Source organism: Prunus avium, chromosome 5 (genome assembly GCF_965620075.1).
Source record: "Prunus avium chromosome 5, drPruAviu1.hap1.1, whole genome shotgun sequence".
Lineage (NCBI taxonomy): Eukaryota > Viridiplantae > Streptophyta > Magnoliopsida > Rosales > Rosaceae > Prunus > Prunus avium.
The window spans coordinates 29,743,827-29,768,464 of NC_142288.1; the positions used below are offsets into that span (position 1 = coordinate 29,743,827).

Genomic DNA, 24,638 nt, shown 5'->3' on the forward strand with positions numbered 1-24,638 from the left:
GCCTGGTCTATATTTTATTCCATCACCTTGGCCCATTGGGTTTGGCTTTCTGTCTGGCGACACCTTTTCATAAGAATTTTTGTGATCAATAACAACAACCAATTAATTTAATCTCCATTTCTGAATGCATCTCCCCCAAGTTCTATCTATAGTATACAATACAATATATTGAATACTTGGCCAGGAGACGGAGACAAAATGAAAATGAAAACAGAACAAGGAAATAACATTTAGAAATTAAACAATGGCCTAATTCTGATGCAGAAGCTCAAGGGCTTTCAACAGTGTAGGTCTAAACCTATTGACATTAAGCTTTACATTTTGTTTCTCCAAAAATATTGACCTGAATGCTTCCCACCCCTGTTTTCCAATTGAGTAAGGGTCAGTGAAAACAGCATGATCCAGTGGGTATTGCTGTATCAACGTGCTCTCCTCATTGCTTATCTTATATTCCAAATACTTGAGATTCATATCCTGTGAAGGCTCGCCAAAGTCGTTCGTTGCGAGCCATTCGAACCCTCCAACGGGAAGTATTTGAATGAAAACTGCATTCTCAGGAAGGAAAAGAATGTTTGTAAGGCCAGCTCCATGAACTCCCATTAACACATCACAAGAATTGACAACTTCTGCAAATTTTGACAAGTTAATGTCAGCCTCTGCAACAATCACCTTGAATCCCAAGCGTCTAGCCATTTTAGAAATTTCCCCTGTATTTGTGAACGACCTTGTTCTCTTTCTTGGTATGATCAGAAGCCGGGGCCTTTTTCGTTGATGACCATCTTTGATTCTGATTGCATTGGCTTTCTTCAATGAGAAACTGTTTCTTAGAAACTCTCTGAAGTCTTTCATAGAATATGAATGTTTTGAAGGGTCAATGCTCAGCTCCTTTTCATGTCTTTTAAGGCCAACCGTTAGGCTTGGGAAGCAATGCACAACATCTTCTTTGTCGATGTCGATAATGTCATACTTGGACAGTCCTTTTAGTACTGCTTGGTACTTTGTTACCCAAAAAGGTTTTATATCCGAAATAAGAAATTGAACTTCTCCATCATATTTTCTAGAAGTGATAAAGAGAGGGATCACCACATCAGTGAACTCATGGAAATGGTTTCCTGTATATCCACCATTTGAAAACAAGATGGCAGGAACTCTATGATTTCGGTTACATTGAGGGATTTCCAGATCACCAATGACTGGTTTCACTGACCATGCTCGAGTATGGCTCATCGCCAATTCGTCTTCTTTTCGAGCATATGGTCTTATACTCCAGGGCCTATTCCCAATTTGAGATGAAACAACAAACGCTGACGAAGATTTCGCATCGACACGAACATCCTTGTTGATCTCGCAAAATTCAGTTTTTGCTTCCATGGTGTTGCAAAGTGGCTCTAAATTCTTTGTCACCACTTCTTCAACTGCAGGATGAGTATTTAAACGGCCTTAAATCAGAATGAACATTTTCTCATTATTAAGTAAATACGCAGGAAATGAAGAAAATCAGAGGGGTCCTTACTCTTTGCCTCTTCAGCCTGACTGCTGCTTGCAATGGGATTAGTGAGAGTGCTTGCGTTTTGCTGCAGATCATCAGAATCTGCTGCTACTTGAGAAGTCACATTTTCAAACTCCTCCGTCGTGTTTGTGCTTATCTCCGGATATTCAAGCATGTTTTTAATTACTTGCTGAGTGCTGTTTGTTTCCCAGAGTGCCAGTATCTTGTGTTTGACCCCCATTGACCGCTGCAATTTCACTGTGACATGATTGAGTGCATATCAAAGTTAGAAATCAATATGCTAAGCATGGTCCCTTTGAAACTCTTGTATGAAACAGAAGAAGGTTACCCCCAAAAAAAAAAAGTTAACATTAGAGAAAATTCTGAGAATACATAAATGGACATACAAGCTGGTAGAGGATTCAAATTAGGCTTGAGCACTGTGCAGAAGCACAATGCCATGAGCAAGCAGCAAACAAATGCTCCATATCTCAATTTCTTCTGCTCATGCCGACTGAAACTTCTGGCAAGTATGGAATCATACTTCAACATTTTCGCGATCTTCGACTAATAGAATACAAACACTCTACGTACTAAAAAACATACAAAGGCATTTCGCTTTTGGCAGATGGAATGGAGAAGATGATGATCAAAATATTACAAAGAGTCCAAGACTAAGCAAAGTGACCTCTTTAGTCCTAAGAGGCTTGCTTGCTTGAGTAGATGGGGAAGCAAGTCTTAATTGGTTGCCATTTTGTATGTTAATTGAAGGGAAGTTGAGGTGCATTTTCAATGACTTGTTGCACCCCACGATTTTGTTAGCTTTCTTTCTCTCTAGTCTAGCAGATGCTCCAAAACTTAAAAAATAGATATGAAAGGGACATTTTGGTTGACTGTATTTGAGACAAACATCTTTTCTGCATATATGATTATGAGCTAGAGTTCAATTTCTTGTTTATATTTGTAAAATGCATACTCCGCCGGCTGTAGATTCCAGCTTCAATTGAAAGCTATGAACTAACTACAATTGTAGAAAATTCAACTACAACTGCAAAGATAAAAATCAGCCGATCAATGCAAGGATTAAAAGTCATCTGATCAAAATGATTTCAGTGAATCGGACCTTCTTTGTTTTATATTAATCTACAAAGAAGATGATTCGAATTTAAAATCTCTTTCAATATTGTTAGTTCGTGAAACTGTCCTTGTAGAACCAATATCACCAAATTGAACCTTGGACTGATTCTAATCCTAACACAATATTCAGCCTTCCCTCAACATTTGAGTGACCCCAATGACTTACAATTGGTTTATTTTGATGTGCATTGTCTACAAATTATAAGTTTTAGTTAAACCAAGTTTAGGAGGATTGTCAATAGACCCCTAATATCATTATGTGATTTCAACAACTCAACAAACATATTGTACCAAAAAACAAGCCAACATAGTGCAAAAATGTGTCGGTCAGATTGAAAAAGTCTAGAGCCGTGGAAAATGCTGAGGCATGCATAGAAGCTAGTATGGGAGATTAGAGAAGGACATTTTAACCATACATTTGTCTCTCAATTTTGGTGGGCTGCATGATGAAGCCGAAGTTGGAGGGCTTTGTATTTTTAAATTGCTTGTTTTTCTCAAAGGAATACGTGTTTGACTTAAAATAATATCAGCATTCATATATAGTTCCAGAAAAGTAATAGGAGTTGTTAATAGAGTGTTATCACCACAATTATATGCAACCACTCTGGGCCTGGGGCCTCGAATTCCATGGATTAGGCATTGCTTATGGTTTAACATAATATTATTAGTGATATATATTATTACATGTTGTGCATGCGTCTTGATTAAGCTATATACAACCTTGACAAAATTCAGCACCCTACAACAACCCTTTGACCTTGTTTGCCCAAGTCAGTATTTGGTAGCATGTATCAACCACAGGGGTAATGTGGGTATTTTGCATGAGCTCAATTATTTCAAATGTTTTTAACTTCGATTATAATTATAAGAATTTCATGATATGCTTCGAATTGTGAAACAAACACTAGCAATGTGTGGCAAGTAGGACATATAGCAGGCCAAAGAAGTAGAGGTGGAAATATAGTCTCATCTCAAATTATAATGAAAGAAAACCACGTATGCCAATGGTTCCCATCACAGTGGTGGTGGATTCCTCATTCTCCCTCAAATGGCACCTAAGATCGAACCTCAGTGGAATTTCTTTTCTCCAATATAACCCACGTATACATTGTTAAAATGGAGCTTCACCATCGATCAAAAAAGAAAAAAGAAAATGGATCTTTGCCTATTTATTATTTTATAACATGAATTCTGTATGAATTGTGGTAATTTTTATTTATTTTCCTGAAAAATTAACCGTGGTTGTAACCAAACATGTAGGCTGTTCTTCCCCTCAAAATCATTTAATTGATATTAATTAATTGTTATGCATGGATTCAAGTCATCTTTCTAATCTTATTAATACAAATTGTTTATATTATTATTATGAGTGATGTCTGTTTATTGGTACTGGTCAAAGATCACCTTCAAGCAATTTTCATTAGAGACTTTCACAAATTCAAGCTTATTATGAAACTGTAGATGGAAAATTGATGCCTATAATTAAGAATATAATATTTTGCACCGTATTACCGATAATGACAATAGGTGGGGGGGCCGAGGTTGCCTCATTGCCATTGCCAAGTTGCCCTTACCTTACCATGTCATTTTCTTTACCAAAACAATATTTATAAGAATGCTTAAATTTAATCATCAACCTGACCCAAAAGCCAAAAAAACAAAACAAAACAAAACGGTGGGGGTTTGATTATGACTGAAACAATGAAATGCGGTGTGGCAATCTGGTGCAGTTCTCATCTGTGGTCGTTGTGAACATTGACTTTAATTATTTGTGTTTAAAAAAAAAACATTATTTAGTTTCAATATCATGATAAATAATATAGTAGTAATTTCGCATCATTCATAAAAATGGAAGCATATACGTAAAATCTACCCTCTTGCAAGTTGCAATGAAACAAATTTCTTCTTATGTAATTTTATAGGCGCATCATTTATATATCCATAATCGCATTCGATTGTGATTTGATGTTGATGCCCATGCAATAATATAAAGGTTACACTTAGCCTATCTTACCATATGTTTTGATTTGGAGTTTCCTTCTGTTTTTACCTATACATTTAGATTGTAGATGTTGTTTTTTTTATAATAAAAAATCGAAAAATAGGAATATAAACACTCTTTAATCAAGTTTGTATTTTTGAATTTTATTCCAACTCCTGTAAAATTTTGGTGGTTTGGGCGGTATTATTTCTGTTTGTTTCTTGAATGCCTAAACATCGTTTGAACCAAGCCATGGAGGGTATGGTTCTCGAGCCCAAAAACGTAATGTCTTTCAGAACTAGCCCAAGCTGTAAAAAGAGATGCCCTTTAGAAGAAGACGAATAGGGTCCAATTTAGAATGTGAAGCCAACCACTAAAATAGTATTTGGGTAATGAAGGTCAAGCTTTGAGACCCAGTCAAATTGCAAAGGAACACCTGGCCCAAACCATTTGGGGATCCAATTGCAGGGGCATGGCTGAGCCGAACTGAGAGCCAGAAAGTTTCAGACTTCAGTTAGAGTCCCATTTAGAATTCTGGTGAAATATTTCAGGCTGTAAAGGTATTTTTCTGTACGGAGGACTCTATACCGAGACTATATTTATGATGTAATTTGATTTATATAATTGAGCGAGATTGTTCTCCACAAGTTTTTAGATCTTTAGATGAGCGAGTGCGAGACTGTTGATTTAGATGCTAATGATTGTCTTTTTGCTGGTGCTGTCCAGTCATCTGATGTGGTTGAACTTGGACATCACAAGGCTTTGATTTAATAAGTTAATTATTAAAGAGTTAAGGTGGAAAATGTTCCAAAGAGCTTTGGAGTTACTTGAGCCTAAATTCATACAATATCGGAGCGTGCAGCCCAAGTATGACACCACCAACTACAGATTATGATTTAAATTCTTCCAGTCAACTTTTTTTATTTTTTTATTTTAAGGATATCACTATTTTAGTTGTCATACTTTGACTCGGGGTACTAAACTCAAGACCAAAAGCTTTATTCTTGTTTTCTGAAAAGAAAAAAAGAAAAAAGGTACTAATAGCCTTTCTTTTCCGTGATTTACAATTAAGAAACCCTCAAAAGGTTGCCTTACAATTTTTCTGACCCGCTTGCTGCTCCGGAATTTGTCTGGCAAGTCGGATAATGACCTGACCCGAATGCTCAAAAATAAATTTATAAAATCAGACCAAACCACTCCAATTTAATTGGGTCAGATGGGCGGGTCGGATTAACCCGGATTTTTGCCCACCCCTACCTACAATATCTGTGTGGCTCTCGTTGAGTGTGGTGCTTCTGTCTACGGTCAGAGATAATCTTTTCTTCTGGGCAGGGACAGACTCAGACATTTAATTATTATTATTATTATTATTATTATTATTATGTTACTATTTTCGGATTTGACAATATTCTCTTCAAGAACACAAGACGTATCAATTTTGACAACCACTACCTTCACTCAGCAAAAAAAAAAAAAAAACAGAAGAAGAAGAAAAGAAGGGTTGATTTAAAAGAAAACCAATGAAAATATGAAAAATGATAGTGTATTAGGATCTAGGAGGCTTGGCTCAAAGTCGAAGTGGCTTGCTTTCCTCTTGTTGAGCATAAATGTCATATGAATGAGCCGCCAAAAAATGTTGTTGTTTGTGACTTTTGTCTTCATCTCACTAAATACGTCGTGTGCTATTACAAATCCACCCCTCAATTATCGTATAAACTAATATTATTATGGCGATCACTGAGGCCCGTGACGGCGAAAAAACTTGCCTGCACCGGAGATAGGACAACAGTCCTATCCTCCTCCAATCGCAGCACGCCATGTGTCAAACTTTGTCAGAAAATGAACACATGACAGCTGTGATTGGAGGGGGATAGGACTGTTGTCCTATCCCCGGTGCATGCAAGTGTTTCTCCCGTGACGGACTCAATTTTATATAGAATCCTTTTCACGACTAAAAACAGATGCAGCATGGAGCAGCTATTTCCATTGGGTACGGCATTTGAAAAACAAAAATTAAAATTAAGAACTTCAAGTCCTATATAAAACACACACACTACTGTCTGTCTGTCTGTCTCTCCATCTATCTCTCTCACACACACTCTTTCTCTTTGAAGCTAAGCAGAAAATGGGGACAGAAGACCACACACCACCATCTCTGAGCTCACCATTGATTCAAGTCTCCGACGAAGATGATGCAGTTAAGGAGATTGAAAAAGATGAGGGAAACTATGGAAGGGGTTTTAAGAGAAAGGAAATTGTTGAAGAAGTAAAGAAGCAGTTATGGCTAGCAGGGCCGCTTATATGTGTGAGTCTGTTACAGTACTCTGTACAGATAATAGCTGTTATGTTTGTAGGTCATCTTGGTGAATTGTCTCTCTCTGGTGCTTCCATGGCCCTTTCCTTCTCATCCGTCACCGGTTTCAGCTTGCTGGTAAGTTTGCTCTCCTCTCTCATTAATAAGGACTATTGAATTAATTTAGACTTATGTAATACAATACATATTGAATTAATTTAGACTTATGTAACACAATACATATTGGTTTTTGAGTTCCAAACTTTGGTTGGATTCCTTATATTATATTATGTTGCACCCCTTTTACCTTTATGGCACATCTACTTGCTTAGTTAGTAGATGCTATCACACATGCAATTATACTCAATTAGATGGAATTGTTTGATCTTAAAGGGATCTTCTATAATTTCGTACATGAGGGGTTATTTCTTGGTTTCGTCCTGTCATTAATAACTTGATTATTTTTAGATAATAGTAGATGGAATTTTCTAAATTCAGTCACATTCTGTGGACTTTGCTTGCCTTATCTTTCCAAATTTTCCAAGAAATCTCAAAATTATCCCGTTCCATTTGTGTTAAACATACAGCTTTTGGATGCCTCTAAGAATCTCTGAAATGAAGAATCACTTTATGTTAATTACAGAAATTGAATCATTTGTGGGAAACATAACTAAATTTGTTGGCATAACATGTATTTAATACCCCAAACCATTATATTAGCAGAGAAGGCTTGTTGATATTTTGAACTTTGCTTCTTGTGTGGAAATATTGTACACTAAAGATTAGTCCATCATGAAACACCTTTTGGATCTTGACGGCTAAGCTCTTTTTGAATCTCCATGGCTAAATATTGGACATATTTACTTGGTCTTTTTATGTACATTTTAGTTAACACCTTTGGATATATTTTTCCATTGATTTGTCTCTACAAGTTCTGGTCTGACTTTGTCCTCTTAATGCTTGCTTCAATTTATTTTGCCAAAACGAAGATGACGAGTCTGATTTCATTTAATAACATAACTCTTCCAAGTTGCAACCTGGCGAACTGTTTCTAAGTTTCTAATAATCTTTCTGATTTTGATTTTTTCAACTTAAACAGATGGGAATGTCAAGTGCACTGGATACATTATCTGGACAGTGCTATGGTGCAAAGCAGTATCATATGATGGGCATACACATGCAGAGAGCCATGCTTGTTCTTTCAATTGTTTGCATACCCCTTGCTATCATTTCCGCAAACACAAGAATCATTCTAACAGCTCTAGGCCAAGATGCTGCCATAGCAGCAGAAGCCGGACAATTTGCCCGTTTCCTGATCCCTTCCCTTTTTGCATATGGACTTCTTCAGTGCCTTGTGAGGTTCTTACAAACTCAAAACATTGTGTTCCCAATGATGCTGAGCTCTGCCATTACAGCTTTGCTGCACATCCCTCTCTGTTGGATTCTTGTGTTTACATCTGGACTTGGAAGCAGGGGAGCTGCCTTGGCAGTTTCAATCTCTTTTTGGATCAATGTGCTATTATTGGTACTTTATGTCAGGTTCTCTTCATTATGTTCCAAAACTTGGACAGGCTTCTCGAAGGAGGCATTTCACAACATTATTCCATTTGTTAGACTCGCTATTCCTTCAGCTGTGATGGTCTGGTAATTTCGATTTCCTAATTAATATTTCACAAGGTTGTCTACTTCTAAGATCAGTTATTTTAGTGTCTAAAAGATCCTAATGCAGTTGACCATCTATTTAAACAGCTTGGAAATGTGGTCCTTTGAACTGATTGTTCTTCTATCTGGTCTTCTTCCAAACCCAAAGTTGGAAACCTCAGTGCTTTCTATCAGGTTGGTTCCTAACTGTGATAATTTACTCTTGGATTTCTTCGACAGTTTCTGCAGTCTGGTTTAGGAAATATTCTGCACTTTTAATGTTGTTACTTATCAAATTTGTGTATTGCCAGCCTAAATACAGCTGCAATGGTTTGGATGATCCCATTTGGACTCAGTTCTGCTGTCAGGTGAGCTACGCTGTGGTACATTTACAATTGTAAAGTCAATCTTCCTTATGTTTCCTATCTTATGATGTCTCGGTTTCTATGATTTCCAGCACTCGCGTCTCAAATGAATTAGGAGCAGGGCATCCAGAAACCGCACGTTTAGCAGTGTGTGTTGTCTTAGTCATGGCCATTACTGTGGGTTTATTGGTGGGATCAGTCTTGATACTGATACGCAACTTCTGGGGCTATGCTTATAGCAATGAAACACAAGTGGTCAAATATCTAGCAACCATGATGCCAATACTTGCAACATCCAACTTCTTAGACGGTCTCCAATGTGTTCTTTCAGGTCTTCCTACTATTTTCGCACCCTTATAATCAAAATCAACATAAACACAATACACAATTCCATCAGTATTTTTATAGGTAGCTAGGGATTAATGCAGTTAGTATATTTATGTGTTTTACATTTTCAGGCACTGCTAGAGGATGTGGCTGGCAGAAGATTGGAGCATATATTAATCTTGGGTCGTATTATTTAGTTGGAATTCCACTGGCTGTTGTATTTTCTTTTGTCATTCACATCGGTGGAAAGGTAAAAAAAGAAAAAAGAGAGGAAAAAAAAGAGAATTTTCCTTTTTCTTCTTTTCTTGCCCTTTTATAACTTTATCTGTTAAAATGTTTTGAACAGGGGCTCTGGCTCGGGATCATATGTGCATTGATTGTGCAAGTATTATCACTTCTTACTGTAACCATACGCACCAACTGGGAGAAAGAGGTTCCAAAATTCTCCCTCTATCTCAACACAGACACAAATTCTTTCTCCTCTTTATATCTAATCTTATGGTTGTTTTGGTTAGGCAAAAAAAGCTACAGAAAGAGTATATGACACAACTGTTCCCGTGGACATAGTGTCATGAAGCTGGATTATATATTATCTACAACAGGCTTCACTTACACTTGACGTTAACGAGTCACGAACACACCACAGAAAATCTTGACAGTGTCAGCAGCAGCACTGGTGCAACTACATATGCTCGGCACAATACTCAAGCTATATCTTGAGCATTGCCATTGGTAGTGGATGCTGAGGCTTGAAGATGCAACTCAATAATAAGTTAGCCTATCCCAGTTTTGGTGTTATTTGGGAAATTCTTCTGAAAATCTAGCAGATATGTCTTTTCCCTTTGGATGCTATTACAATTTTACAAATGCTTGAAACATGTAAACTTTAACTAGGAAGAATAAATCCTATGGATGGAGATGGAGATGGATCATTCAATGAAAAATGTATCATCCTTCTTCTTTTCCACCCTTTTTATGTGGTTTATTATTTATCAAGAAATTCAACTTATATTTAGGAGAGGACTAAAGTTGGCATAAAGATAGAGAGGTCAAATAGTTCTAAATATGTGTTTTATTCTTTGCTTGCGGTTCTACCAAAGAATGATTGTATTAGCAAAGAAAAGGAATGAACATTAATAGCACTATTCTCACTCAATGTTTTGCATTTTGGTATTATTTAATAAGTTTCTATACTTAGAGTACGACACCTTCGGATCAGATGCAAAGCCAAGTTCTATATGGAGCCAAGTTCTATAAAATTCCATATTCTGCAGGAGATTTGTATATAACAGCAGACTCTAGTTCTATTGCATTCATCAAAGTAGCCATTTGTCGATACATACAAAAACTCCCTTTCCTCTCCTTTGGATTCAGCATGGGGGAATTTGTCTATACCATTGCAGAAAATGTCATGAATGGGCTAGCTTCCTATGCTTACCAAGAAATCTGCTTGGCATGGGGTGTCACAGATGAACTAAACAAGCTTAAGGACACCTTCTCAAGCATCAAGGTAGTGATCCTGGATGCAGAGGAAAAGCAAAGGAAGGAACTCCATCTAAGCCAATGGCTAGGAAAGCTCAAAGATGTTTGCTACGATGTGGATGACATGCTTAATGACTTTGCATTCAAAGAACTGCAGATGCAAATGCTGATCAGACATGGGCGTGGGAGCATCAAAGGACAGGTACGCATATTCTTTTCGTGTTGGAATCCGGTCGTGTTTAACTTCAAAATGGGTCATAGAATCAAAGAGATTAGAGAAAGGTTAGATGTAATAGCAATTGAAAAATCTCAGTTTCCTCTAGTGGAGAGAGTTGGAGATTGGCAGAGTCAGAGTGTGCACATAAATAGGGAGACTCACTCTTTTGTGCAAGCCTATGATGTTATCGGGAGAGAGGACGATAAGAAACAGATTATCATCCATCTCTTGAACTTGACCTTGAAGGAAAAGAGTCGTGATGTCCAGGAAAATGTTTCTGTTATATCGATTACTGGATTAGGAGGTATAGGAAAGACCACCCTAGCTAAATTGGTGTATAATGATCATAGGGTAGTAAAACACTTCGACATGAGAATGTGGGTATGTGTTTCAGACCACTTTGATAATAAAAGACTTATGCATGAAATCGTTGCTTCTGCAACTAACCAAAACTGTGGCGATCAAGAAAGTTTTGATCGTGTGCAGAAAAAGTTGCAAAGTGCTTTGAAAGATAAACAATTTTTATTAGTGTTGGATGATGTTTGGGATAAGGGTCAAATTGGAGTAACAACTGCAAAATGGTTTGATTTAAAAGCTTTGTTAAATGTTGGAGCAAACGGGAGTAAAGTCATTGTCACAACACGTAGCGAATCCGTTGCTTCGATTATGGACTCTGTTCGTGTGCATCAACTGAGAGGTCTTCCCCACAAGAGTTGCATGTCCTTGTTCATAAAAAGGGCATTTGGTCGAAAAGGAGAGGAGCAGCGCTATCCATACTTGATGGAAATTGCACATGGTATTGCAGAGAAGTGCGAAGGGGTTCCTCTAGCTGTAACCACCCTGGGGAGCCTGCTGTATTCGAAAAGGGAGAAAGATTTTTGGTCAGAAGTGAGAGACAATGACATATGGAGATTGCCGCAGGGAAACGATGACATTCTACCTGCACTGAAATTAAGCTACGATGCATTGCCATCTTACTTGAAACCTTGTTTTGCCATTTGTTCACTTTTTCCCAAGGATCATATTTTCCGAAGCACAGATTTGGTGTGGTTGTGGATGGCACAAGGCTTCATTCAATCCTCTAAAGGAAACCAGGAGTTGGAAGAGATCGGCCTAGACTACATAAGGCAATTATGCTCTAGATCTTTATTTCAAATTGACGAAGATTCAATTGATTTTATAGTATTCAAAATGCATGCTCTTGTGCATGATTTAGCCATTTTTGTGTCAGAAGAAGAGTGCTCATCTGTAAACTTCCGTCCTACCTCTGATACCTGTAAAAGGGTTCGACGCGTGTCGATGTCGGAGGATGACTTGCCCATGAAAGGGGAACGAGTTCCCGAATTCTTACGTCAGTTGAAGAAAGTGTGGACCATTCTGTTTCCAGTTCCAGGGCATGTAGGCATCTCCAGCAAATCTGTGTTGAAAGCATGCATCTTGAGATTCAAGTACCTACGGGTGCTGGATTTGAGTGGCTCAACTTTTGAGGTGTTACCGAGTTCCATTGGTAAATTGAGTCGCTTGAGATATCTCAACTTGTCGAAAAATTCATTCATAAAGAAGCTTCCAGGTTCCATTTGCAACCTGCTGAATTTGCAGACCTTGCTGCTTTCAAACTGTGAGCAGCTCAGGGAGTTGCCCAGAGACATCGGGAACCTGATCAACGTCAGAACATTGGTGTTAACCACAAATCAGATGGTTTTGGCAGGAGGCATTGAACGCCTCACCTCTCTTCGATTTTTACAGGTCCACAATTGTAGCTATCTTGAATCTTTGGGCCAAGGCATCCAATGCCTCACTAATCTCCGAATGCTGGTTATTAGCAATTGTAAGAATCTAAAGTCGTTGCCACCCGACATGAAATGCTTAACCGCATTAAAGACTTTGGGTATCTCCGATTGCGAGAAGCTCGACTTGATGACGTCGGGAGCAGGCATTCGAGGTCTTCGATCAGTCTCCATCTCCTCGCACTTGGAGGCTCTTCCCCATTGGCTTCAAGACTCTGCAAACACTCTGCAGAGCTTGCGTGTTAAGAACTGTGAGGATCTCAAGGAACTTCCAGAGTGGCTGCAAAACTTCAGGTTGCTCCAGCAACTGGTGATTGATTATTGCCCTCAATTGTTGGCTTTACCACAAGGGATGTATCACCTGGGTGCATTGAAATTATTGAAGATCGACGGGTGTTCTAAACTGAGCGAAAGATGCAACAGCAAGGAAGGTGGAGACTGGCCCAAGATTGCTCATGTCAGTAAGATTACACTTGACGGAGAAATTATCGCCTCAAACGATGATTAGGTAACAATCATTCATTGATCTCCTTTTCATTTTCATGTGTTTTTTATTTCTATCTTTTATTTCTCTTTTCTCGGTGGCTGTATTGTTAAGTAGGCAAGAAAATACTGCTGCCGTTTTAAATGTTCATGTAACTTTTACAGATGACAAACCAATTTATAAAGTGCCATTGTCCATTTTTGTCTCGATGCAAATTTTTTTTTTGAAAGTTTTCTTGACCACAAATATCACATATTTAATTAGCAATCAAATGGAGCAATTTGGATTAGAGAGTAATCTCCACGTAAACACAGGTCACAAGGAACAATAAAAAAGACAACCTGGTTCCAGTACATTTGAGTCTCTCGTCTTAAAAAATACAAGGTATATAGTTCAATAACAGAATAAATGTTGGTGACCTAATTAGTAATTACCCTGAACAATTAGACTAATCTCAGCCATCAGCTAAACAATAAAATCATACAAAAGAAAAAGGGAAAGAACGAAAGAAGAAGCAAAAAAAAAAAAAAAAAAAGAGACAACACGAAGAGCCCTCAAAATTTAGCCTTACATGGGCCATGGTACAAATTCTCTGTTTCATGTTTATCACAATTATTTTTAAGCCCCCAAACATAATTCTGCATCGTGTTTATCTTCGACTTCACTGAATACTGTCTCCTCCCTATAATCTCGACAGAATAGCCAATGAAAACCTTGCAAGCAGATATATAAAATAAAATGGAGACAACTGCATATCACAACATACTTCAAACATTAGCCACATACCTCATTAGTGTGGGAACATCAATCTTACACCTCTATAACAAATAATATATATGATTCTGTATATCAAATGTGCTTATTCAGGCTGTTGGAATTCAAGATCTAGTTTCCTCTTTAGATGCGTTCTGTCAGCACTGCAGAAGAGAAAGAAAACAAAGAATTTTATATCTCCAACGTATAGATGCGAAGTTTAGATTTCACTTCAAGCTAAAGGGTCAACTGTCATGCAGATTTGTGCGAGTATAGAGGTTTAAAAGAATTAGAAAAGACCATGTAAAAAGTGATTTACCTAGTAATTGTAGGTCTATTTGGAGGTTTTGCTCCAAAGATAGAAAAATCTACTGACATTGGCACCGGTTCATTCCTGCTTGTATTTTCACCAGCAGCTTGTCTTGTTTCACCAACACGATCATCAATCCTATCACCTTGGTATGCATTTCCTTCAAAACCCTCACGATCTGGCATCACTCTCCTTGACTTTCGTGGAGGTGACAACACAGTTGGACCATCATTTGGATTAAAATCTGAAACCTTAGAATTAACAGATTCTCGCTTTGGAGCAGGTCTAGGAAGTTTATCTGGATAAGTAGGCAGAGGCGCAGATGTAAAGTACCTAAACAGGACCACAGAGATCACAGGCAGAACGAAAAGAGAAGACAAAAAACTCTAGATCCCAATTCAATAGCTAGAGTCAGATACCTGTGCTCTAATGCCTGCTGCACGGATATCCTAACTTTTGGGTCATAAGTAAACATCTTCGCTAACAAATCCAGGGCATCATCACTAGCCACTGGAAACAATGACCGCAAAGGGGGTGCTGGAACGTATTGGTATTCCACATAATCAGGAAGAAATACCATATCAGGCCATTGAGAAGGTGTTGGAGTCCCAAAAGCCGCAAAAATTTTACCTAGTTGATCAATATCACTTGATCCCTGTCAAATAGTGCAAGCCAAACCAACATATAATCAGAAACAGCTGCACCCAGTATAAACTTTATTTATAGACAGCCTATGGAGAGCAATAAAAGAATAACACATGATCAACCATTGCAAGACATAACCTGACCAGTAAGAACTTAATATACAAATAAAAAGTAAGGCAGATTCATGCTATTCAACAAAGCAAATTAAAAAAAAATTGAGTCATTACAGTAGTCAGTAAAAAATATTGGCCCGTGAAACCTGCAATAATTCTAAAACCAAACAAACAACAGAAGAAAGGCTAAAAGATCTATTACTGGAAGAACCATAATTCATTTCAACTGGATAAACATTCAGAAGAAATGAGAGAAATCTGTTCAAAAGTAAAATGACCCCAAAACTGAGAGGTGCCTCTTATAATGAACTCAGAAAGATATAACCCAATACGGGATTTTTTCTTGCCATAATATAATATCTAACAAAGTTCCGCCTGGTTTTTATCCATTACTAGAAACAAGCAATTTGTAAAACTTAAAGCCACATATTGGCTAATGGAAAACAGTAACCATAAAAACAGAGTTTCATTACCATTATGAAATATTGCTTTACCTGCAAAAATGGTCTGCGTAGGAGAAGTTCAGCAAATATACAAGCTGCAGCCCATACATCCACCCCAGACCCATATTGCTTGGTGCCAAACAACAGCTCAGGTGCTCTATACCATCGAGCAAAGACCTATTCAGATGTTTTAAGGGGTTATAAAGAGCTTGCACCTAAAAGCATGCAAATGATTTAAAGAAAATGTACTTCTAATGTACTTCTAATGTTACATAAAATAAACATCATCTTTGTTCTCAAACTAAGCTTTGAAGGAATCCGCCAAAGAATCAAATATTTCAAAATAATTTCCACACCAGATACGCAGTCTATTCATAATGTAAGAAAACAAAATGAGAAAAACGCCCAGTTTTAGAAGACTAGTTGTTGTACCATCTATAGGAAAGTCTTCCTATCTTAAAGCCATTCAAAAAACATTTCATTCTTGAAGCAATTCCTCTGGATTGGTTTTGTATATTCGGCATAAATATTATAACAACTAATACCAGTATCAACTAAAAACAGTTTCAACATATAATAAAAGAATTTTTTTTGTAACAGCACAAAGCTACACAGTACACTGCCATTAAAACCTTAGCATAACTCCCACTTTCTCGAGTGCTATTTTCACTAGCAGATGAAACTAAGTGAAATATTAAAATTTAGCTTCAGTTACATGAAATCAGTAAAAGAAGACCTAAATTCAAAATTTTCCATCCTCCCAAACCCACATGATCCACTGATACATTTGCTACCATAAGGGGATGATAAAACATTTAATAGTAGAAACAGGATACATTCACCACCATGGAGAGGACGTTTCTGGGACAGGTGAAGATCGACATTAAACCAAACTCACAGCGTAAAGGACAAACAAAGTTTGCAAACTATACCTAAAGATATCTAACTCAGAATACCATCAATATAAGGAGAAAGCATACCTGATGAGTGAACCTGCGATCTGGGCTCCCAAATACTCGTGCTAAACCAAAATCTGCAAGTTTAAGCTGTCCGTTAGGTCCTATCAACAAGTTGTTAGGCTTCATATCCCTGTAAAGCACAATTAGCAAACATCTGAGACAAATGATAACAAGCAAATAATGACCTACAAAGATCGCTTCTAGACACAAAAGGGCTACCTGTGTAAAACCCATTTCTTGTGGCAAAAAGCAAGTCCTTTTAATGTCATCTGAAGATATGACTTTATGTCAGCTGGTGATAGGAATATATTTCGGTCACGTATAACAGCTTCAAGGTCTGTCTCCATGAACTCAAACACAAGATGCAAGTTTCCTTTATGGGGGAATGCATCAATCAACTCAATTATATTTGGATCTTTCAGCTCTTTTAGCAGTTTAATTTCTCTAAGTGCTGTAAAATTCACCCCTTCCTTTTGCTTCCCAAGCCGAATTTTTTTAATAGCAACTGTCTGTCCGGTCTGCAAAAGAAATGTATTGAAACCAAAATCATAAACATACGAGATTACTTATCAAAGTCATAATGCTGCATTTAGTTTGCAAATTAAATAAAAAAACAAACAATGAAGGTGTATAAGAAAAAGAAAAGGAAACTTTATACAGCCAGCCACCACTTCGAAAAGAATACCAATTCATTAGTGGCATTTTGTAGCTAAGAAAGGTGAAAAATCAAAAAGACCAAGGAAGAGCATATGCAATTTACCGTTCTCCAATCCTGGGTCAGTATAACAGCAATTTCCATTTTTTTTATTTATAAAAAAACAGACAACATTAGGTTAACAAATTTCATTTCGAGGGCGACTAAATATTATATGTCTGCATTAAAACCCAATTGCGATGAAGTTTCTAGGTATGAAAAGAAAAAATTAATTCAAACCTATAATTTTCCAGGACTTTGAGACCCAGGAAAACAAGACCCTCAACACAAAGCTGTTTAGCTTTACGTCTCCAGAGTCTCAATTTCATAATTTAACCCAAACAGCAAGAAGAAAAGAATAGCTTTACATGTGCACATAAATACAATTATACAATCCCATTTAATATTTCACTCCCCGCCCTGCTTCTTCAGCATCCAAACCCAGAGACCACCAATATAGAAGAAAAAGTGAAACTGTTTTCCCTGTCACAACTCAAATTTCTGAGCAGCGAAGCAAGTGCTAAACCAAATTCCACGCACACATACACAAACATAACAAATTCTCAAACCTTTTAAACTCGAAAAGTTAATTACAGCAAAAAAATTAATAAAAACATTTATCCATAATTTTTTTTTTAAAACCCCTCCGACGAAAGCGAAGTGTTGGGGCTTACCTGAGTATCAATGGCTTTGTAGACGACTCCATAGGTACCTTCACCGAGGACCTCGCGCTTCAGATATCTATCGGCCACTTTCTTCGATAGATCGACCTCTGCCATTGCGGTCTCTCGAGCTATCACTTCACTAAAGATTTTCTTTATTTACCGTTTTACAAGTGAGATTTTTGGGTGAATCTGCTATTCACAATTGGGAATTTTCTAGGCAAATCATTTTCCAGAGAAAAAACTCTAGGGTTTTAACATTGGTGCAGACGAGAAAGCCGTTGAAGGCCAGAGAGAGAGAGAGAGAGAGAGAGCGTGTTGAAGCAACGTCTATAGGACTGTGTGTATAGACTATAGTGCTAATTTAACGTTTTTTTTATATTCTTTTTGTTATTCTGTTGTTTCCTCGGAGGGTCTCTTTTTAATATTAACGTTTGTCCGGGGGTGTTTTAGACTTTTCAGCCTCTCTTATGTTACAGTTTGGACTTGGGCTGAGGAAGGGCTCAGCCCAAGATTAATAAACATAGTCCCGGCCAACCCATATTCATATTCATAGGCCTGCCCGTATTTATTTGCTTGGATTTTTCAGTCTGCGTCATATTCCGCAAGCAATGATGTGCTCAACTGAACAAACAAGAAGAGTCTTCCTCTGTGATTTTCTTTTTGGGTAAATTCAATATTGGAGGTTATTATATAATAATATAGTATTCGTTTGGGCAGATTGAATGCTAGAAATTGACCTTTTTTAATTGTTTTAATATTCAAAACATACAAAACAATAATGTATGTTTGTTGACTATTTGATTGAATCCATCCATGAAATGAAATGAAGCTGTTGTTGAACAATCTAAATTACAAGATCCAAAAACCCACCCCTATAAATATTATCAACAAAATTGCTACAAGGTGTTGACTGAAAATGGGAGGTGCGAAGCTGGTTGCCACAACTCAAAGCCTGTTCTGCACAAGGATTGAGTGGGCTCTAAAGCTCAAGGGTGTGGAATATGAGTACATAGAAGAAGACTTGAGAAACAAGAGTCCCATCCTTCTCAAGTACAACCCTGTCCACAAGAAGGTGCCTGTGTTTGTGCACGACGACAGAGCCATTGCCGAGTCGCTTGTGATCCTTGAGTACATTGATGAGACATGGAAGGAGCACCCCTTGCTACCTCAAGACTCATATGACAGAGCCAAAGCTCGCTTTTGGGCTAAATTTGCTGATGAGAAGGTAGTACCCTTTTCCTCTAACCCCAATAAAAGCTTTCTTCCATACTATTTTGATCTTGTGCTTGCTTATAACCAGGTTGTGTTTGGAGCATGGAGAGCTTGCACGGCGGCGGAAGGCGAAGAGAAGGAGAAGGCAATAGAGTCTGCACTAGAATCACTAGCATATCTTGAGAAGCAGATTGAAGGGAAGAAGTTTTTTGGTGGAGAAGAAATAGGGTATCTAGATTTAGCATTGGGATGGATACCTCACTGGCTGAATACTATGGAAGAAGCTGGAGGCATGAAGCTACTTGAAGTAGAGAGGTTCCCATCTCTGCATGAATGGGGTCACAACTTCATCCAAATTCCACTCATCAAAGAATGCCTTCCACCCAGAGAAAAGCTTGTCAACTATTTGAACGCTAGCCTCACTTACTTGCGTTCATTATCCGCCAACAAACCCTGATCTCAATTAGTTGGCTTGGCTGCCAACAGAAGAGAAAATAAAGAAACAATTTTATTTACATCTGAATCTGATTACTGTTTTGGGTCTTACTACTGTTGCTATTATGTATTGTTTTTACTTCCCATTTGGGCTTGTGTCTTGCTTATGTATTTGTTTAAAGTAGAATTAATGATGCATTATCTTTCTAATTGAAAATCCAACTTTTGTGCTACTTTCTTGGCATTGCATTTGGATGGGATACAATCCAACCAGACCAGCTGAAGGCACGTATTTACAGACTTGTCAAACAAATAAAGCAGTTCAAAGTAAGGCTGATGGACCCAAAAAAAAGTTAAACTATGGCCATAGTCGTGTGCGTGCACTTAGTTTTCTTTGACATGAGCCCCACATCCATCATCAAATTTCTAGAAGAGGGTCCAATTGCCCACCCATGGATGTTTGAAAGTTCAACAGACCACCCTTGGATATTTTCATTCATGGCTTCCCTATGTAAGAGATGAGATATATCATATGGGAACCTGGGGCCACTCAATATGGTCATCTTGGTAATTAAATTTACTAAATAAAATAAATTATTTATGGACTTAAGAGTCATAAACATGAGAGTTGGACTTAATTACAACTTTCTATTCAAGAAATGAACTGACAGGCTTTTCCAAATCCCACGTGTATAAAGTTCAAACCAAGGCTTCAAAAGATTGAAAGCTTGGTTCAATTTCAGAACTTGCAGGCTTCAAAATGGGAGATGTTAAGGTGATTGGAGCCTCTCTAAGTCTTTTTTGCTGCAGAATTGAATGGGCTCTGAAGCACAAGGAGATAGCATATGAGTACATTGAAGAAGATTTGAGAAACAAGAGTCCCCTGCTCCTTCAGTATAATCCTGTCCACAAGAAAATCCCAGTGCTTGTGCACGGTGAAAAACCGATTGCGGAGTCTCTCATCATCCTTGAGTACATAGATGAAACATGGAGAGAGAACCCTATGTTGCCCGCAGATCCTTTTGAAAAAGCAATGGCGCGATTTTGGGCAAAGTATGTTGATGAGAAGGTAAACAATTTGTGATAGATTTTAATAGCTCTCAGTTTGAGAGAGTTTGCTATTATTACAAGACTCAGATTCATGCGCGCAAACACAAACATATATGAATGCATGTATATGTATTTATACATTTATATTATACATACATGTATTGAAAAGAGAAGCTAATGAGTTTTTCAATGATTATGAAATGCAGTGTGTGATCAGTGCATGGACTGCTAGCCGTACAAAGGGGCACGAACAAGAGAAAGCATTGGAGTCAGCACAAGAATCACTCCAACTTCTGAATAAGCTCATTGAAGGCAAGAAATTTTTTGGAGGAGAAACCATGGGCTTCCTAGACTTTGTAGTGGGCTCTTTACCTAACTGGCTCAAATTCTTAGAAGAATTTCAAGGCATAAAGCTATTTGATACAAAGGAGTTGCCATTTCTTCACGAATGGGCACAGAGATTCACTGAAATTCCAATCATCAAAGAAAGTATACCAAAGATAGAAGATCTCCTCAATTACAGCAGGGCTCAGCACAAAGCGAAATAATGTCAAAGAGGAAAGACATAAAATAAAGTGGTTACAGATAAATTTTCGGATTAAAATAATGTAAAAGAGGCATGACACGGCCTTGATAGCATATGTTACCTTTCCAATTGATTGTAGTCCTGATATATACGTATAATATGATCCATAAAAGGATATTTGACATCTATGTTTGAGTTAAATTAAACAAGAAAATCAAGATATTACACGTTGACAGCGGCACCAGAAAGCAGTTCCTCCACTTTTGCCTCGACCAACTGCTAATTCTTCATCAATGTAAAACCATATAAAGAAGGGATCCTTCGTGCTAGGCTCTCTCTCATCCTTTTGGCCTAGACTGATCTCTAAAGCTTTCAAAGGTCCAACTTTTATCCGGATACACTCGAAGATGAAGGCCAGTATTCTCTTCTTCCAAGAAAATCTTCCTTCAAATGTTAAGCATCCAATTGGCCCAAAATACGCTCCATTCTCAATTCTCTTTCCCTGATAATCCAGGCAGACATTTGTTAATCTCAAAAGTTGACAAGCAACAAGGAAAATGCTACTCATGCCTATATTTTCCTTGGCTTATTATTGATGATGAAAGCTTCTAGGAGCTCTTATTTAGTAATAAACAACAATATCCACACAAGTGATGTTTGGCGTATGGAAAATCACCATAGGAAACAGGAAGGCAATAACAAAAGCATCAAGCATCACATGCAGGCTCTAAGAACACACCCCAATTGAAAATCGCAGAGAAACTTGACTATGCTGCTTGTAAAAGCATCAAGCATCACATACTCTCAAAAGAATTTGTAAAGGGCCATTGAGGGTTGAAAAAAAGAGCATCAATATTACTCAGCCTGAGTTTTTTGTCCCCTTTTCCACATTTTCTACTTTTTATCAGAGATTTTGCTCTCTATAAAATGTAGGCATGAGTAGTTGAAATAGAGATGGAAAGGCTTACAGCAGCATCGAACCTCTGAACAGCTGTAATAGGGAAGTAGCGACCACCCTTCAATTCCTTCTGCAAATACCACAAAAAAACAATGTTCATTTCTAAGATAAATGGCAAAAGATGAACATGGTTATGCCATATGTGAAAGAATTACACTAACCTCAGCAGTAAAAATGAGCATCCAGGTTCTGCCAGGGGATTTTGATCCACCAAGCGTATCGAGAAACCCGGAGGGGTCAAGTTTTGCCTTCTCAATGACAGATAGAGCAGACAGAACCTCCTCTGCAGCCACCCGTCTTGTTTTTGCAGCATTCTTGAGCACTTTCACACTCTCCTCAACTTCCTTAACCCAACAATAACAGCATAACTTAATCAAAAAATGGTCTCAAACTAGAACAACACACTTAAATTCAAGTCAATTATTCTCGAGAAATTTAAACAAGATTGTGCTACTGATGTTGTGTCCTGCTTGTAATTGGAAATCTCAGCTTCTTTAGCATGAGTCAGGGTTACTAATTATGCATCTGAAGATAAAATAAAGGAAAAGCATACTCTGTTGGGCTGTGGTTCCTGGACAAGTAGAGGTGTGGTGGTGGCACTTTGTTCCTTGCCATCAAGGGTTGCTCTGGTTCTTGCTCTGGGAAATTTGAGAATCAGATTGCGGCTTGTGGCCTTGGCATGAGGTGGGATTTGGAGAGGAAAACTTGAGGGTCTCAGTCTGAGGGATGCTTGAGAAGAATTCAGAGCCATTAAGTAGGACACTGCTGTCTGTGAGCCCATTGCTGTCACTCTCTATAAGGCTGGCATGCAACTCTCTCCTCCTTTTGAGTCTTGAATCTGTTGATCCATTCATTCACTTCTGTTTCCAAGGGGATTAGATTTTTATATTTAACCAAAAAATAATGAAAGTAATAATAATAATAATATTATTATTATTATTATTATTATTATTACAAAGGCTTTTTATCACAAATGGTCCTTCACGTTTACGAAATTATCACGAATGTTCTTTGAGGTTTTTTTGTGACACTAATAGTCCTTAACATTTGGACTTTTTATCATAAATGGTCTCTACCGTCATAAATTTTGTTAAGTGTATGATGTGGAAAATATGTTGAGCCCACATGTCCAATCACATTGTGATATGTGAATTAAATAAATAAATAAATATTTTTTAATAATAAAAATCCCTGGCCTTGCGTTCTCCCTGGCCTGCAACCCACGTTTTTATTTATTTATTTTTTTTCTGGTCCAAAACCTCAACACTCCCCTCCCTTTCTAATCTCAATTCTTAAGTCTCTCTTCCAACTCACAGGGCTGATAAACTATAAAATTTCAATGGTAGGTGAACTCTCAGCTAATTGAGAATGGGGAAAAAAGCCACAAAAACAAAACCAATTTCAAGAGTGAATCATTACCCATCAAATTGAACCAAAAAAAATACAGACATATGAAATATGAGGAGAGAACTATTTGGGGGAAGGGATACTTTTTTTTAAATATTTATACGAAAAGAAGAAATTACAAACAAAAGCCCCAAAAACAGGGATGGCCAACACAATCAAAACGTAGGAGCAACAGTTTGACAGATAATATTTTGTATTTTACTTTTAAGCTTGGGGTTTTTGTTTTTGGGCTACAAAATGCTTTGGGTTTTACAACTCAAATTTGTATTCCATAACAAAAGAGGAGAGTGGCAGAGGTATTGCTGAGGAGGGAGAAGAGCTTGGTCTGGACGGAGGAGAGAGAGAATTTAAAGGGGGAGGAGGTTGAAAGTTCAGACTCAAGGGAACAAAAACAATCAAGGATGAGGATTGTGCGACAGGGAGAGGGGAAGAGGGGAGGGAAAGGAAATAAAAAATTATTCACAGCTGGCAGCATTTTATTGGCTAGGAATTGTGATTGGACATGTGGGCTCCACTTATCTTCCACATTATACACTTAACAGAGTTTCTGACGACATGGACCATTTGTGATAAAAAGTCCAAACGTTAAGGACTATTAGTGTCACAAAAAAACCTCAATGACCATTCGTGATAATTTCGTAAACGTGAAGGACCATTTGTGATAAAATGATATTAAAGAAAGGAGAGGGTGCAAGGATAAATGTGGAATAAATGCTCTTAATTTTAAATTATTTTTAATTAATTTAATGTAAGTGAGGTGAGAGTTCGTTTCGAAACCAATACAATTGAGTCAATCTGCATCCGATCCAATATAAATTAGATTGTAATTTTTTCAAACCAATCCAATCATATTAGATGTTTAAATCTAATCAAATTGATATTAGATTGGATTGAATTGGATGATTGGTTTTGATAATAAAAAAATACAATAATGAAATATTAAACATTTATAGTTAGGTTTAATCTAATCAAACATATTAATAGATGTAAATGTAAATATAAATGAAATACTAGAGAAAATTGTTTTGATTATATAATACTAGCCTCTCCGCACGCGCTTATGCACCCAGGAGAGGTTTTTTTTATTTTTTATTTTAATTAATTTTAAAATTAAAAAAGATAATAGGTAGTTGTGTTCCATAAAAATAGGATCCATTATCTGATTTTTCTTTTAATTTTAATTTTTTTTAAATATGAAAAGTGTGAATTTACCATATTATCCTCATTTAATTAATAATTTCAATTCTTAATGTTTGCATTAACCA

General features: G+C 37.4%; 7 protein-coding genes across 8 annotated transcripts; 4 read left to right on the top strand and 3 right to left on the bottom strand.

Moving 5' to 3' along the window:
- Nucleotides 1–107: 107 nt before the first annotated feature.
- LOC110746992 (beta-1,2-xylosyltransferase XYXT1) lies at nt 108–2,376 on the bottom strand. The gene is made up of 3 exons (XM_021947212.2): nt 1,897–2,376; nt 1,514–1,747; nt 108–1,415 (listed from the first exon to the last, which is right to left on the bottom strand). Exons 1-3 carry the CDS (start codon nt 2,039–2,041, stop codon nt 250–252), a joined length of 1,545 nt encoding a protein of 514 aa, XP_021802904.2. The 5' UTR covers nt 2,042–2,376; the 3' UTR covers nt 108–249.
- Nucleotides 2,377–6,627: 4,251 nt separating this feature from the next.
- On the top strand, nt 6,628–10,253 carry LOC110746613 (protein DETOXIFICATION 16). The gene is made up of 8 exons (XM_021946846.2): nt 6,628–7,038; nt 8,000–8,544; nt 8,650–8,736; nt 8,853–8,909; nt 8,999–9,237; nt 9,365–9,483; nt 9,580–9,666; nt 9,749–10,253. The coding sequence occupies exons 1-8, from the start codon at nt 6,733–6,735 to the stop codon at nt 9,806–9,808; spliced, it is 1,500 nt and encodes a 499-aa protein (XP_021802538.1). The 5' UTR covers nt 6,628–6,732; the 3' UTR covers nt 9,809–10,253.
- Nucleotides 10,254–10,399: 146 nt separating this feature from the next.
- LOC110746163 (putative disease resistance protein RGA3) lies at nt 10,400–13,400 on the top strand. The gene has a single exon (XM_021946382.2). It carries the CDS (start codon nt 10,453–10,455, stop codon nt 13,225–13,227), a length of 2,775 nt encoding a protein of 924 aa, XP_021802074.2. The 5' UTR covers nt 10,400–10,452; the 3' UTR covers nt 13,228–13,400.
- Nucleotides 13,401–13,533: 133 nt separating this feature from the next.
- On the bottom strand, nt 13,534–18,138 carry CDKD1;3 (cyclin-dependent kinase D1;3). 2 transcript variants are annotated; one of them, XR_002525104.2, is made up of 8 exons: nt 17,795–18,138; nt 16,646–16,944; nt 16,448–16,556; nt 15,519–15,644; nt 14,686–14,921; nt 14,276–14,599; nt 13,990–14,120; nt 13,534–13,885 (listed from the first exon to the last, which is right to left on the bottom strand). XR_002525104.2 is itself a non-coding variant. In XM_021947237.2 (7 exons), the coding sequence occupies exons 1-7, from the start codon at nt 17,897–17,899 to the stop codon at nt 14,063–14,065; spliced, it is 1,257 nt and encodes a 418-aa protein (XP_021802929.1). In that variant the 5' UTR covers nt 17,900–18,138; the 3' UTR covers nt 13,534–14,062. The 2 variants fall into 2 exon arrangements, 1 of the variants encoding a protein (XP_021802929.1); XM_021947237.2 differs by having other exon boundaries at nt 13,534–14,120.
- Nucleotides 18,139–18,568: 430 nt separating this feature from the next.
- LOC110747030 (putative glutathione S-transferase) lies at nt 18,569–19,665 on the top strand. The gene is made up of 2 exons (XM_021947246.2): nt 18,569–19,010; nt 19,086–19,665. Exons 1-2 carry the CDS (start codon nt 18,702–18,704, stop codon nt 19,452–19,454), a joined length of 678 nt encoding a protein of 225 aa, XP_021802938.1. The 5' UTR covers nt 18,569–18,701; the 3' UTR covers nt 19,455–19,665.
- A 445-nt stretch (nt 19,666–20,110) lies between these two features.
- Nucleotides 20,111–21,469, top strand: LOC110745233 (putative glutathione S-transferase). Its single transcript, XM_021945323.2, has 2 exons — nt 20,111–20,501; nt 20,689–21,469. Exons 1-2 carry the CDS (start codon nt 20,193–20,195, stop codon nt 21,028–21,030), a joined length of 651 nt encoding a protein of 216 aa, XP_021801015.1. The 5' UTR covers nt 20,111–20,192; the 3' UTR covers nt 21,031–21,469.
- Nucleotides 21,049–22,838, bottom strand: LOC110745219 (microbial collagenase). Its single transcript, XM_021945304.2, has 4 exons — nt 22,520–22,838; nt 22,128–22,310; nt 21,977–22,036; nt 21,049–21,510 (listed from the first exon to the last, which is right to left on the bottom strand). Exons 1-4 carry the CDS (start codon nt 22,745–22,747, stop codon nt 21,223–21,225), a joined length of 759 nt encoding a protein of 252 aa, XP_021800996.1. The 5' UTR covers nt 22,748–22,838; the 3' UTR covers nt 21,049–21,222.
- Nucleotides 22,839–24,638: the final 1,800 nt, after the last annotated feature.